This window comes from Chiloscyllium plagiosum, unplaced genomic scaffold, assembly GCF_037043375.1.
Source record: "Chiloscyllium plagiosum isolate Xiang-an unplaced genomic scaffold, Cpla_swu_hap1 HiC_scaffold_14, whole genome shotgun sequence".
Classification (NCBI taxonomy): Eukaryota; Metazoa; Chordata; class Chondrichthyes; order Orectolobiformes; family Hemiscylliidae; genus Chiloscyllium; species Chiloscyllium plagiosum.
The window spans coordinates 39,503,054-39,519,293 of record NW_028270152.1 but is presented as its reverse complement, the minus strand read 5'-3'; the positions used below and the strand labels follow the sequence as shown (position 1 = coordinate 39,519,293).

At 38.9% G+C, this 16,240-nt stretch overlaps 1 protein-coding gene across 2 annotated transcripts in view; it reads left to right on the top strand.

Moving 5' to 3' along the window:
* Positions 1-16,240, top strand: part of dnah12 (dynein, axonemal, heavy chain 12) — a 284,710-nt gene that overhangs the window by 49,252 nt on the left and 219,218 nt on the right. For both annotated transcript variants that reach the window (XM_043708118.2, XM_087994328.1), the window contains 2 exons: positions 12,008-12,186; positions 13,656-13,791. In XM_043708118.2, the coding sequence (XP_043564053.1) occupies positions 12,008-12,186; positions 13,656-13,791 (315 nt within the window). The remainder of the gene's footprint in view (positions 1-12,007; positions 12,187-13,655; positions 13,792-16,240) is intronic.

Here is a 16,240-nt window from a genome sequence, read left to right as displayed (position 1 = left end):
GAACAATCTTTCAACCTAATTCATAATGGCCCTTTCAGACTCTTTCAGACTCAGTATCCATTTGACTGATGCAAACTTCTAAGGTTACCTTCACTTGTAGTTGTTCATGTAATTTCAATACAACTCTTTCAGTTTACCTTCAGCTAACCACCATAAATATTTTACCTAACAGCTTTGGCCAGATGAAATTGAAACAAATTACTGATAAGGTATATGTTGTCTATACGTCATCTTGAGCATGAAGGATATATTATTATTTAGTGACAGCTCCCATGTATAAAAAAAAATAATCTGTTAGTGAGATTGAAAAGTAACTAGATAAGGTTGATCTAAACATTAAAATGAAGCCAGATCAATAGCAGTATCACTTGACAATACTTTTTGCATTTAAAGAATTGAAAAACACTATTTGAACTTGCTGGCCTAGATTTTCGTTATCTTCACTGATCATGACAACAGTTAATTGGGTAGGTCTGTTACAATGAGGTCTGGCCTATTCTATTTTTCTGGACCGAGGAGTGGCAGATAGAGTTTGACTTGGATAAAATATTGAATTTTGGTAAGGCAAATCAGGGCAGAACTTAAGCCGTTAATGGTATGGTCGTGGGGATTGTTGCCAAACAAAGACACCTAGGGGTGCAGGTGCATAGTTCTTTGGAAGTGGAGTCACGGGTAGGCAGGGTGGTGAAGAAAGTGTTTGGCAACCTTGCCTTCATTGGTCAGAATATTGAATATAAGAGTTAGGAAGTCAGATTGTAGCTGTACAGGACATGAGGCCACTTGTAGAATACTGTGTACAATTCTGGTTGCCTTTCTATAGGATGTTGTTAAACTTGAGATGGTGAGAAAAGATTTAGAAGGATGTTGCTAAGAGTAGAGGGTTGAGTTATAGGAAAAAGCTGAATAAACTGGGGCCTTTTCCCCTGGAGATTTGGAGGCTGAGAGGTGACTTTATACAGGTTTATAAAATCATGAGGAGGATGGATCAGGTGAAAAGACAAGGTCTTTTTCCTAGGATGGGGGTGACCAAAACTAGATGGCATAAGTTCAAGGTGGAAGGGAAAGGATTTTAAAAGGATCTGAGGGTAACCTTTTAACGCAGAGGGCAATGCGTGTCCAGAACGAGCTACCAGAGAAAGTAGCAGAAGCCGGTACAACAAAAACATTTAAAAGGCATCTGGATGAGTATATGAATAGGAAGGCTTTAAAGTGATATGGTCAAAATGCTAGCAAATGGGACAAGGCCAGACTGGGACATCTGGTCGTTTGAACGAGTTGAACCAAAGACTCTGTTTCCATGCTGTATGACTGGCCAATTTTAATTTCTTGAAATCAGCATAAATTGAACAGCAACGTCCTCAAAATGATGTTGACAGACTCAATGTCTGTTGAAGTCAGCATGGTCTGCATGCTGACACTGACAGGGAATTCCACAGGATTGGTCATTTTAGATCCCTTCAAATGTACCAATAGGTGTCCAACAATGTATGTAATGTCCACTTTCCATTTTAAAACAGAACTGGTTGGATTCTGTGATGTTAACACTGTTGTCTAGTATTACTGGAAATATAGATAGAAAGACAATTGGGAAGATAAACATTTTTCACAGAAATTCTCTTTGCATGCATGTAAGTGACTAGCACCTGGAATGCCCTGCCTGGGAATATGGTAGAGGTAGGCCCAATTGAGGCATTCAAGAGTGAATTGGATTCCTGTTTGCGAAGGAAGAATACGCAGGGCTACAGGGAAAAGGCAGAGATCAGTGGTACTCAGTGAAGCGCTCCTTCAGAGAATCAATACAAGTGTGACTGACTTTCTTCTATGCTGTAACCTTCTTATAATTCTCTTTGAAACCTCAGCTGGCCAGACATTTTGTGGATCTGAATGAGCGCAATTGTTTTATCTTGGTTTCCACAATAATAATACTTGTGGTGTCTAACTTACTACTGGCAAATATTCTGTCTTCCAGCATATTTATCAGTTTAATTCTATGCATTCTATTTGATGATATGATCATATTCACCAGCTTTTGGAAAGTTAAGAGAATTTAATAGGCAAGCTGTCATGGTTGATTATCTGTAGAAATAATTAGAAATATAGAAATATAGTAGTCCTGACATTGCAACTTCAGACATGGTATGCATAAATTGACTGGAATATACTTAGTGTACTTACTGGAATGTAGCACTTCCACGTGAATACAAGACAAGTGTTAGGAAAGCATGGATTATAATTGGTAGTTTCCCTTTTTTTAACAGATATTTTTATTGAAAATTTAACATATTTTTACAAGTTTACAAATAAAAAAAACCCAAGTATAAACATTGATAGACAATTAAATCTTAAATAAATAATAACCAAAATTTATCAAACAAAAAAAAGATACCGAGAAAAAAAAACTCAACTAACTACTAATCTAACCTACAACTAACCATAGTGTATAATTAAGTCTCTTACATTATTCAAAGAAGAGAAAAAAAAACGGTGGATAACACAGAAATTGGGTAGTGAGATACATACTCAAAATGTATTAATATCAACTCGTAACAAAACCCGTATTTGTGCGGGATTCCTCTCCCAAGGGGCCCCGGACCAGCCAGGTTCGCCATCTCAATTAAATAAAAGCCCTTGTTAGGATGGCCAAAATATCAGTATTTATGTAATTCAAGAAGGGCTGCCATATTTTATGGAATAATGCGATCTTTTGGTGCACCATATTTATAAGGAAGTCAAGGGGAATACATTCCATGATTAATCTGTGCCAATTCGAAAGTCCAGGAGGGCTCTCAGCCACCCAGTTTACCAAAATATTTTTCCTTGCACAGAAAGAGAGAATAGAAAATAATCTCTTCCTGTGCATATCCAGGGAGGGTAAGTTCAAAAAGCCCAAAAGGAGAGATACAGGGTCCACTCTAATTTCCGTTCCTAAGATTTCTGTCAGAGCACTTGCTACTTTAGTCCAATATCTACCGATCTTATGACAGGTCCATAAGCAATGTACAAGAGTGCCCACCTCTATTTTACATTTGGGACACATTGGAGATGCTCCTGCCTTAAATTTTGCCAACGGTCCGGTGCTATATGGGCCCTATGAAGTATCTTCAACTAAATGGCCTGAGTTCTGTTGCAGATGGTGATTCTTCTGGCGTTTTCCCAAATGTCATTCCAAGTTTCTATAGAGATTTTCAGTCCCAAATCCTGAATCCATGTTTTAAGCAGATTGTCCATATCTCCCGATACTTCATCATGTAATAAATGATAAATAGTGCTGACGGAAGATACCCCCATTGGCCATAGCACTCTACGTTATCTATCTGATTTACAAAGACTACCTAATAACGTAGTCTTCTTCTGTATGTAGTCTCGATTTTAGAAGTATTGAAAGAGGTCTCCATGAGGTAATCCAAATTTCTGACGCAGCTATTCAAAAGACATCAGGACCCCTTCTTTAAACAGATCCCCTAAACATGAGATACCCCTGAATCTCCAGAGTTTGAAAGTGACATCTGTAAGCCCCGGTTGAAATCCCCATGCTCCCACTATCGGAGCATAGGGGGATGTTTTATGTGAGTTGCCCTCATTTTGCCACATTATATTCCAAGCTTTAATTGTGTTTAGTATTATAGGGTTTTTACATTGATCCGTAATGATTTTCCTCTTGTCTGAAAATAAAAGGTTAATAAGTGGGCATTTTGCTTGAGAAGCCTCAACGTCCAGCCAGGTTGATGCGGGTCAGACAAGACCCAATCGGCTATGTAACTTAATAGGGAACTTAACTGATATTTCCTAAAATCTGGGGAATCCAATCCTCCCCTTGCCTGTGGAAGCTGTAGCTTCTTCAGCTTAATGAGGGGTCATCTATGATTCCAGATAAAGGAACCCAACCAGCCATATAATTTACATAGTGCCAGCCTCGGCAGCATCACCAGAAGCATTCTCATAGGGTATAGGAGACGGGGCAGGACATCCATTTTAATTAGTGCTATTCCACCTAGCCAGGAAATTGGAAGGTCTCCCCATCGCTGGAGGTCCTGCCTTATCCTTTCCAGTAAAAAGTTAGCCTTGTATAATTGACCAAATACTGGGGTAATAAAAATGCCTAAATATAAGAAACCCTCCAGGGACCACCGAAAGGGAAAATGGGATCCGTTCAATAAGTGGGATATACTAGCAAGGCCAACCATTGGCATAGCCTTCCGATTTTTAGAAATTAATTTTATAGCCTAAATGTAATAATAACTTGGATTAAGCGAGGCACGGACATCAAAGGATTACTGAGAAATAGAAGAAAATCATCTACATAAAGGGTAATTTTATGTACCAATCCTTAGAGCTGTTATATTAGGATCAGCCTGTATAGCTTTTGCTAGTGGCTCGATTATTAGCGTAAATAGCAATGGCGAAAGAGGACATCGCTGACGGCAGCCCCTATCCACACTGAAGCTATCCGAGCCTAATCCATTGGTAATCACAACTGCTTTGGGGTCACTATACAGTGTTGAGACCCATTTGGTAAACACCTTTCCAACACCAAACCTTTCCAATGTGTAAAACAAATATGACCATTCAACCCTGTCGAATGCCTTTTCCACGTCTAATGAGACTACTACACCTGGTATCTTTCCCTGATGGCAGGCTTGAATCACATTCAAAACCTTTCTAACACAAACCAACAACCACTCTCAGGTAACAACTCACTAGAACGAAGGACCCAATACCCAGCATACGCAAAAACAATGTAGTGTACAAAATCCTATGTAAGGACTGCACAAAACACTACATAGGACAAACAGGAAGACAGCTAATGATCCGCATCCATGAACACCAACTAGCCACGAAACGACACAACCAGCTATCCTTAGTAGCCACACACGCAGATTACAAGCAACATGAATTCGACTGGGACAACACTACTATTATAGGACAAGCCAAACAGAGAACAGCCAGGGAATTCCTAGAGGCATGGCACTCATCCACAGATTCAATCAATAAGCACATCGACCTGGACTCAATATACCGACCACTGCAGCGGACAGCTGGAACTGAAGCGGCAGATTCAAACCACTACAAATGCCGGAGGAAAGATCACAGAAGCGCTTCACAGGAGGCTCCCAAGCACTGAGGATGTCACCTAGACAGGGGACGAAATGTCTGCAACACAAATTCCCACCTCGGCGAACAGAACCACAACAACCCTTCTAACATTATTGGATGATCTACGGTCCTTAATAAACCCTGTCTGATCCTCCTTTATGATATGTGGCAATATCCTTTCTAGCCTCAATGCTAACGTTTTAGAAAGGATTTTAAAATCTACATTTAGCAAGGATATTGATCTGTAATCTTCTGGGTCCTTTCCTTTTTTGAGGATAAGAGAGATATTCGCCTCTTTCAGCGAAGGCGGGAGACAACCCTGACTGTATGAATAGTTATACATGTCCATAAGTGGACCAGCCAATATTCCTGTAAATTCTTTACAGAATTCAACTTGAAAGCCATCTGGGCCGGTCGCCTTACCGCTCTAAAGTTGCCTGATTGCGTCAAGTATTTCTTGGATTGTTAGGGGAACATTCAAGACCGATACCTGTTCTGGAGTTAGGTCCGGAAAGGTCAGGCTTTTAAAAAATGACTGCATCCTCCTAGTCCTGTCTTCGCAATCCTGCAATTTATATAAATCAGAATAAAATTTTCTAAAGATTGCGTTAATCCTTTTATGATCATGAGTCAGAATACCCATACTTTCCTTGATAGACGTGATAGTTTGAGGGGCCTTCTTTTTCTTTGCGAGAAATGCTAAGTATCTACCAGGTTTATTGCCAAATTCATATAACCTTTGTTTTGCAAATAATATTTCCCTCTTAGCCGTTTGGGTAAGCGTGGTGTTTAGAGCTATCCTAAGGGCCGTTAGCCTTTGTAATTTGATAATAGAAGGTTTGTCAGCGTATGCTATTTCATCTGCTTTTAAGTGAGCTTCGAGCAGACGCTGTTGTTCTCCCTTTAATTTTTTCTGTATCGCTGAGTATGAGATGATCAAACTCGTGCGTAAGCTTTGATGGTCTCCCACATCATTGATGGGTTGCTAGCCATAACTGAATTAATTTCTAAAAAAGTTTTAAATTCTTGAGAGAAGTACTTGACAAATTTACTATCTTTCATCAGAAAGGGGTCCATAAGCCAATGCCGGGGGGATGTCTCATTGTTCCTCGCCTTGATTTCCATATATACAGCAGCATGATCGAAAATTGCTATACTGCCTATTTTACAGGATGATATGGAATTTAAAAAAATCGAGGGGGCAAAAAACATATCGATTCTGGTATGACATTTATGTGGATTGGAGTAAAAAGAAAAATCTCTACCCTGTGGATGAAGGCATCTCCTTACACCTACTAGTCCTAATTCTTTGTTCAAATCCACCAATTGTCTAGATCTGGGAGATACTCCTGCAGTACTCTTGGGAATTTTATCTATTTCCGGATCCATAATACAATTAAAATCTCCCCCTATAATTGTATGACGAGCACCGAGAGCCATCAATTTTGAGAAGGCTTCCGTTATAAATTTAAAAGGATGTGCCGGGGGGCAATACAAATTTAAGATCCCATATTCCTCTTCATTTATAAGGGCTTTAATCAGAATATATCGTCCAGATTCATCTTTCATCTGATTCAGGATTTTGAAAGGGAAATTCTTCCGAATAAGAATAACAACTCCCCTGCTTTTTGACTGAACGAAGGAAAAAAGGCCTGATCAAATCCACCTGGTCGTAATTTCAAATATTCTTTATCCAATAAGTGTGTGTCCTGCAGGAGAGCTTTCTTTCTTGAGGTTTGATAATATTTTCTTCCTTTTGACTGGTGAATTACTCCTCTTGACATTCCAGGTGCACCACTTAACTGACCGATCAACCATAATTGCCCGGGCAAGTCCGAGACCCCTCGGGTGGGGAAACCCTATCCAGAACATCCCGAGCATGGAGCATATAAAATTTACAAAAATAAAGGCTCTTTAATACACTCACATCGATATAATAAAAAACTATTTCTAAATAAAAAAAAAAGTGTATTTAAATGGAGATTTTCCCCCTTGTTCCCAGGGGGTATCACTTCCTTTCCAACAGTCCATCATATCCTCTCCCAACCAGTGCCCACCCTTGACCCAGGCACTCCTCGATAGGATGGAGAAAATTCAAATATACTACAGAGCTAGAGTTAACAGTGAGCAACCTACCTCCCCCCCCCCCCCCACCCACACCAACACATATATAACTATAAAATTACAACCTCAACAAGTAATAATTAAATATAATAATACAAAATAACAGGGGAAAACAACCCCGCTCCTAAAGACAGAAATAAAACAGGATAAGGTAACCACCTACCCCCAACAACATTATCTAGACCCCCCCGGCCTATATATATATATATATATATATATATATATAAAGGGGGAGAAAATCGCTAAGTAGAGAACAAAAAAATATATCCCTCTCCCCACCCCCCAAAGATAATATTAAACAGGTAAAAAAAGGGACTAATATAAAAAAAAGAGCAAAACAACATCAAGTAACTCTTACAATTTATCTAAGAGAGTCAAAAATTCCTTGGTAGTTTTCCTTTAAGGTGTTACATTTGCTGCACTTAGTTATACTGTACTTAAAAAATGTAATTTCTTGGACTTTTCCAAGTGAGGAGAAAAATATTCTACCAATTCTCTTTTGCAGAATATTTTGAAAACTCATTCTATTACAGATTTTGAGTTTGTTCTGGATATTTTTCAGATTAGATTACTTACAGATTAGATTACTTACAGTGTGGAAACAGGCCCTTCGGCCCAACAAGTCCACACCGAACCGCCGAAGCGCAACTCACCCATACCCCTACATTTACCCCTTATCTAACACTACGGGCAATTTAGCATGGCCAATTCACCTGACCTGCACATCTTTGCACTGTGGGAGGAAACCGGAACACCCGGAGGAAACCCACGCAGACACGGGGAGAATGTGCAAACTCCACACAGTCAGTCACCTGAGGCGGGAATTGAACCCGGGTCTCTGGCGCTGTGAGGCAGCAGTGCTAACCACTGTGCCACCGTGCCGCCCATTTTCTTAGCTACAATAGCCCAAATTTTGCAATGCTTATGGCAGCAGGATTGTCAGCATTCACCATCATTACTCCATTGACACTGATAGTAACTTTGGAGTCTGGGCATACATAGAATAATGTGAAAATCCTAAAGTCACTGTCAATGATTCTATGCTTCTTCAGAGTGTGCACAGTGGTGATAGCTCCAGACCACAATCAGTGGTTATGATCCACAGGTCTTATTATGCATTGTTAGAACAACTATAAGCCTCACTGTAAAAAAACTTTTGAATAACTATTGTTGATTAAAAAACAAAACAAAGAACGGTGGTTGCTCTAAAACAAAAATAGAAATTGTTCGAGAAACTCAGCAGGTCTGGCAGTGTCTGTAGAGAGAAATCAGTTTCAAGTCCATAGACCCTTCTTTAGATGGTAGCTAGGCACGGTATTAAATATGCTGAAGACATGGGTGGGGAGAAGTGAAGGGATTGGGAGTAGGGATGGGAAACAGTGAGTGGATAGGTGGAGATGGAGCCCAAGGAGAGAGAATGACAGTTAGCCAGACAAAAGGATGGGTGTTAGTATGTCAGGGAGAAAGGAAAGCTGATAGTGGGACCATATATCGGGCCATATGGTCTAATGGTTGGCTGTGCTGAAAGCAGTGTCAAGAGTGTGGTGCTGGAAAAGCACACCAGGTCAGGCAGCAGGAGAATCAATGTTTCGGGCATAAACCCTTCTTCAGGAAAGCAGCTGAAAGCATCCGTTGTCATGAAAGGGCCTGGGGTGTGGATGTGGGCCATAGAAAGAGGTGTTCAAAAATTAAAAGAACTTGATGCTGAGTCCTGAAGCCTGCAGAGTACAGGAGATGTGGCTCTTCCAGATTCCTCTGTGCCTCACTGGAGAACTGCAGTCAGCTCAAGATAGAAATGTTGACCAGGGAACATGGTGGTGTGTTGAATGGCAGCCACCTGGAAGATTGTGGTCATTTTTATGGATAGAACGTAGGTGGTATGCAAAGCAGATGCTCAATCTGTGTTTTATCTTCCTAATGTGGAGACCACATTGTGAGCAGCAAATATGGTAGAGTAGATTGAGTAAAGTTCAGGTGAATCAATGCTTCATTTGGTAGATATGTCTGGAACCTTGGATAGTGGGGAGGGAAGAAGAAAATGGGCAGGTGTTACATCTTCTGTGATTGAATAGAAAGGTGCTATGGAGGTGTGGGAAGGTGTTGAAAGTGGAAGATGAGTGAACCAAAATGTCCCAGAGGGAACAGTCCCTGCAAAATGCTGACAAGGGAGGAGAGAGGAATAGTGGCAACTGGCTGGAGATGGCGGAATTGGGGCGTTATTATCCTTTGGATGTCAATGGTAGCAGAATGGAAAATGAAGACCAGAGGATGCTGATGTTGTGGGAGGGTTTTGATGATTAAGTTCTAGATTTTTAATTGTGTATTAACTTTATAATTGCTGCTAGATTCCATCCTTGGTCCTTGGAAGACAATCTTATTTTTGTTAATGTTAAGTTTAACCATTTGATTAAAATTCTACATCTTTATAATAGTAAGCATGCTTTCAAAAAATAAAATTCTTGAATGCCATCTTAATCCAAATATCATTACTTATTTTACTATCTGAAAATATAAATTTTGAACATTAAGTGCTTTTAATTTTATGGTTTGCTCTGTATGAATGCTTCATTATCTGTTTAGCTACTTGCTGACATACTCTGCTGTATACCACACCATCCCTTTGAGTTAGCACTGGATCCAAACTGCCCTCTGTGAAATTGTTAGATAATGCCATAGAGATCGCTAATCTTTTTCTCCCCCAATTAATGTTGTTGCACACCTTTGGAGTAGGTAGAACTAGAACCCAAGCCTCCTGGCTCAAAGATAGGAACACTTCTACTGTACCACAAGAGCCATCCACGGGCACAAAATCTTAGTGTGAACAGATTTCTTTGAGATCAGTAGTGTTATCAGAAAATCCAGGTCACGCTCCCTGATCATTTTTAAAAGCTAAATTTGTGTCCCTTGGATCAGTGGTTTACGATAATTGCACATTAACTCAGTTGGCTGGATGGCTAGTTTGCAAAGTAGAATGATGCCAACAGTATCAGTTCAATTCCTGCTATGGCTGAGGTTGCCATAAAGGGCTTGCCTTTTTAACCTCACTCAATTCTAAGGATTCATAACCCTCAAATTAAACTACCAACAATTGTCACTTTCTAAAAAGAGAGCAGGAATGTGGTCTCCTGGGACTATTGCAACGTTTCCTTTTACATCTCTAACCATACAAAAGTATGACCAAAAGATATACAAATACAATCCCTTTGTTCTATGAATGGGATATCATGCTCCGTCATGTTACCTTCCAGACAGTATGGTTATGATTATCATTTCAGTAAGTTAAGTACAGATATGAATTTTCAAGTTGTTCCATTTTGTGACTAGTAAGTAATCTTGCTGAGTAACAGTTCTAGAAAATTTCACTTCCTTTACTAGCAAGTTGATCAACTGTTCTGAGTTTCAAGGGATAGTCTCTCATTTGACTATTTGTTCCTTGTCCCCTTTTGCCTATGTTTTGAAGACAGCTGTGATAGAGTCTCCAGAGTGAGTTTGAGTGAATTGGATGAAACTGCAAGCCAGTGAACAGAGAGAGGATAATGTTTTTATTTGGCAAGATAAGTTGAAAGTCTTAGTTGAGTTTAAACCATCCCCAAGCTATTATGGTCTCTAAACTGCAATCTGCCACCCACCCTTCTCAATTTGAATTCCTACTCCATCATACAGTCAAAGTGTTCCTGATTTCATTTTATAGAAGTTAGTCACATCCTAAATTGTGCACAAATCTGACTCCAGATGATTGATTCTTGCTCTCTCTTCCCTATGGATGAGAAAGCTAGTACTGATTTCTACTTTTCCATTGGGCAGCAAATTTATTTGTTAAGATGGCTTCTGTGCTCTTACGTGTTGTTCCCAGAAACGTTTTCCCCTTTTTTCAAACAACTAACACAATGTTGCCATAATGGAATGAATCAACTAATGCTTGCTCTTTCAATTTAAACTATAAAGTGAGTGCTGTGGTAACATTCTTCACTCTTGTCTATATAAATTTAATACAAATTTCTCTTTCCCCATTCTCTGCCTGCTTTAGAAATTTTAGATGTTCTGAGTTCCATTTAACTTAAAAGTAATAGTTCAATATAAATTAAACCCAACACTTTCATGGTGAATTGGCTAAACTCTTCATGATATAAGGCAAGCCAATGAATTCTAAAACCATTTCTGATCTATGGAGAAAAGTTCTGTCACAGATGGAAACTCATGGCAGTATTGTAATTCACTTGATTGATTTAAAATAGCAATAAATTGAAGCTTGAACTCTCACATAGTTCAATTAATAACAAATGTGGCACTGAGTTGTGCAGATCAGAAGTGGTCTGAAAGTGTTTGAATCTCTCATGAATGTTGTTAGCTTTTAGCTGAAGAATTTTGGGCTGCCAAAATAGGCCTGTGCACTCTTAAGATAAACAGAAAGATAAGACTTCTGATTCCATGCTTCTTATTTGGAAATATACATGGCTACTGGGTAAGAAGAGCATTTATTTCTGCATCGATACTCTTTATAATCAAAAACTCTGGAAGCTTTCACTGCCTTGGCTCACACATGAAGCACAGCCACAAGGTAGAAGTGTCAAAGTGCTGAAACTGTGCAGGTCTGACTGACTTACTTGAGAAGATGGGGGAAGTTGAAAGATTAGGAGAAGAAGACAGAGAGAGGGAAGTGATTAGAAGAGGAGGAAAACAATAGTAAACACATATGATGTAATATTAACTTGCTGATGACAATCTCATATTCAGTCAAAACCCAGTAATTCCTCTTTAATATTTCAATAATTCAGAAATTTCTGTTAAGTTCATAGAACAATTTCGTCACTTGTCAGTGGAGATCATGAGTTTAATAAAAGTTGCCCACTTTCATATGGTGCGATTGGACTGTGAAGACATAAAACATGGATTGTCAGAAAAAGCAAAGAGCTTTGCAGATATACTGCTGGATGGATTAGTTGCAAAACACAGAGAAGAAAATGAAGCGTAAGTCAGTGTTATGATGTTGATGACTGAAATAACAAATGGTTATTAATTGAATTCTTGTTTTATAATCCTGAAAGACATTTTTTTACATGCAATATGAATTTCTTGTACTAAAATGATGGTGTTCAGAACATCTGACAAGAATGTGCATTTGTACAGTTAAATTAATTAGTGCAATTAGATTAGGTGAGAGCGACTTTCCTTAACATTTGACTGAGTGTGGCTGGAAGGAGCCTGGAAAAACTGTGAGTCAGGAGGAAAAGTCTTTACTTGTTGGAGTCTTGAATGGCACAAAAGAAGATGGTCTGATTGTTAATAGTTGGTCATGTCAGCCCCAGGTCTATTTTGCAGGTATTCTTCAGGTTAGTGTTCTAGGCCCAACCATCTTTAGCTGCTTCATTAATGACCATCCCTCACTATAAGGTCAGAAGTGGAAATGTTTACTGGTGATTGCATAATGTTCAGCACCAACTCCTCAGATACCGAAGCTGGTCACGTCCAAATATAGCAAAACCTGGACAATATCCAGGTTTGGGCTGATTAGAGACAAATAACATTTGAGCCACACAAATGATGGGCAATGACCATCTCCAACAAGGAAGAATCAAACTATCACTCCTTGACATACTATCACTGAATCCTCCACTGTCAACATTCTCAAAGTTGCCATGACCAGAAATTGAATTGAACTAGTCATATAAATACAACAGCAGGTCAGAGAGTAGGAACTCTGCAATTCCTGACTACCTAAAGCTGTCTGCTATCTGCAGTCGTAAGTCAGAAGTGTGATAGAATACTTGTCACTTGCTTGGATAAGTGCACCTCCAAGAAAACTCAAGAAGCTTGACGCCATTCAGGACAAAGCAGCCTATTTGATTGGCATGATGTCCATAAACAATGACTCCTTTCACCACTTTAGCAGTGTGACTATCTTCAAGATGCACTGTAGAAATTCATCAGGGCTCCTTAGACAGTATTTGACCAAGTGTGGCATGGAGAAGCCTTGCAAAACTGTTGTGAATGGGAATCATGGGAAAAATTCTTCACTGGTTAGAATCATACTTGGCACAAAGGTAGATGGTTCTTGCTGTGGTAGTCTGTCAGCTCAGCTGCCTTTAAATCTACAAACACTACCATCTTGCAGGTCGGGGCAGCATAAATATGGAATATCACCATCTGCACCTTTCCCTCCAAGCCATTCACCAACGAGACTTGGAAATATATTGCCATTCCTTCAGTGTTGCTGGCACACCTTTCCAAACAGCATTGCAGGTCTACCTACATAAAACGGACTGCAGTGGTTCAAGAAGACAACCCACCATTAACTTCATGCATAACCTAACATGAAAATTTCCAAGTGTGCATTTATATCTTCCTGGAAAATGTTTTCCTCAATAATTAACAAGCAGTCTTACTAAATTTAAACTTATTGACTATAACAGTATAATTTTCAATTTTATTTTCTCTAGAATTTGTCATGAATTTGAATACATTGTAGATAAAGCTTTGAATATTCCTGAGAATACAAAGGAAATGCTGGAAGTGATAGATTATGTGAATGAAGCAAAAAGTAAAGGTGTTGCAGCTCTGAATGAAAGAATCAAAGTAAGTATGAAATAAATCAGTAAGTAATTAAATACTAGTAGTCATCTGTGACATTGGCCACAGAGTGCGAAAATCAAATTAATTGAATGTGCAAAAATGGAAATATACAATAATATACGACTAGTATAATACATGAAACTATTGCAATGAATGTGTTCCTGTCTGCAATACCTTCCATGCATACTGTCGTCATATTTTTTCAGCATTTTGTGTTAGTGTGGAGTACCTTGGTTTTGTATCTCCTCTTTTGTTTGTGAAGAAACAGGAAAAGCTGGAAATACTCAACAGGTTGGGCAGCATGTGTGAAAAGAAACAGAGTTCGTGGTTAAACCTGAAATGTTAACTCTGTTACTTTCCACAGATGCTGCCTGACCAGTGGCATATTTAGGCAATTTTTTGTTTTTATTTAGATTTCTACAGTTTTTCTTTGTCTCCTACCTTCCTTAGCCTTTACAGGAGGGCAGTTGTTTATTATTAGAAAATCTATTTCTCTTCTTCTACTTTCACTGTGAATACTGTGTGCATTCAAGGAAGGAGTCACTCATTTTTACGTTTTAACTTTTTTTTTCCTTTGATCCTATTTGCTGTTGTTTATCTATGTTTGTACACCTTAACTCTTCCTGTCCCATCGTACATTGTTATTCCAATATCCAACTTGCAAAGCTCCCTTTTTCTTTTGCTTTTAAAGCCTACATTTTCCATCACCCAAAACCTCACCCCTCTAATACGTGTAAAGCCCCAGTGTTCAGAAATTGCACTTTCCCTTAAAGGAATACCTTCTGGAGATCAGATTGTCATATCCATAATTTTAAGGATAAAATGATGTCCTACTTTCATTTTCAGTATTAATCCTACACAATCTACAAGCATTCAATACAACGGTTGTCCAAAAATACTGGTTTGATTACATGTTGAGGTTTTCATGCTACCTGATATATATTATATGCTTAACAAAACTGCACTCTGCATTTATGATGTCTTGGCCATGTAAAATACCTATTCATCATTCCCTGCAAATTCCAAATTCGATATGTTCTGCCACAGGAATTTCACGTGCTATTTGAAATATCTCCTTATGATATAGGTGGAGCCATTATTTGATAAACACCCGCCTATTTTTTGTCTGCAGGTCTGTGAGGATGTCATTTTTAATTTAGTGATACTCTGGAACTCCTTCAGCCTCAGCTTCAATACAAGCTGTCTCTGGATTTAATTCTGGATCTGCTTCCTGAGCCTTAAGTCACAAAGACATTCCAAATACTTTTTAATTATCTCCATTCATGAATACAGTTTTAGGTACCCTGACAACTACCTGTGGTATTACCATGACCGCTGGTGATTGTCTTTGTTTAGCCATTGCTCAGGACACAACATACAATGGAAAAATATCTAGAACCTGTTCTTGAAACTGTTCCATCTCTTTAGCCTCAACTGAACCTCTGTGACTATAGGTAAAGCTATAACATTCACTCCTGCTAAGTAATTTCCCAGAAGTAAATCAACTCCAAACACAGGTAATTTTCTAATTACCCAGACTACCACTTGTCCAGACAATAAGCCAATTGTATAGTAAAACTGAGATATACTCTCTACCTATATCTACTAATACTTTGCTTTCATTGAACTCTCTGGAGAGAAAGATAAATTCCTCTTGAGCAAGAGAGTTTGAGTATCCCCTGTTCCTTTTAGCATAGCTATGGCCTTGGATGCTCATTGAAGAAAAAGGGGGTTATCTTCTCTTTCAGCAAAGACACCTTCATATCTCTCATCTTCCACAGCAGTGTTTACCTCGAATCACTTAGTTCTGGTTAAAGCTATTATTTGATCTGTGGCCTTTTCAGATAAATTCTTATAAGTCTCAATAGGTCCCATGGGTTTCCTTTGCAAATTCAAACATTCTGAATGGATGTGTCCCATCTTCTTACAATGGAAATGTCTTGGTTTCCAATTTTGACCTCCACTCTCGGCATTTTACATTCTGATCTGAGGAAGACCTTGAGCATTCCCAGCTATCCATTCTTTACCCTAGCTACTTGCTTTTCTTTTACTCTTTCAATTTCTATCAAGGTCAAGTTTATAGGGTAAATGGAGAAAGATTTAGTTTTATGGATTAGTTCATCATCATTATCATTCATCAGTGCTGCCTGTCTAACAGCCCTTTGGTCAATTTCCTTCCTGTTAATTTCCCTTTCCTTATCTTTTTTCTGCCTTCTCTAGTTTCTCCATTCTTTTATAAGGTTTGAGCTGCTTGAACTGTGTTGAGTATCACCTGGTTCTGATGCTTCACTTCCTGGGGTACTTGGTTTCTCTTGTAATTCTTCTAAACGCAGTGCCCTGCTAGTATTTCAACTATCTCTGGCTTTGTAGCTCTGTCAGGCAATGCCACTTCCAGTTTATTCTCCAAATCAATCAACCTGGGGTTTGAAAGTTCTCTTAAAACCAACAAAGC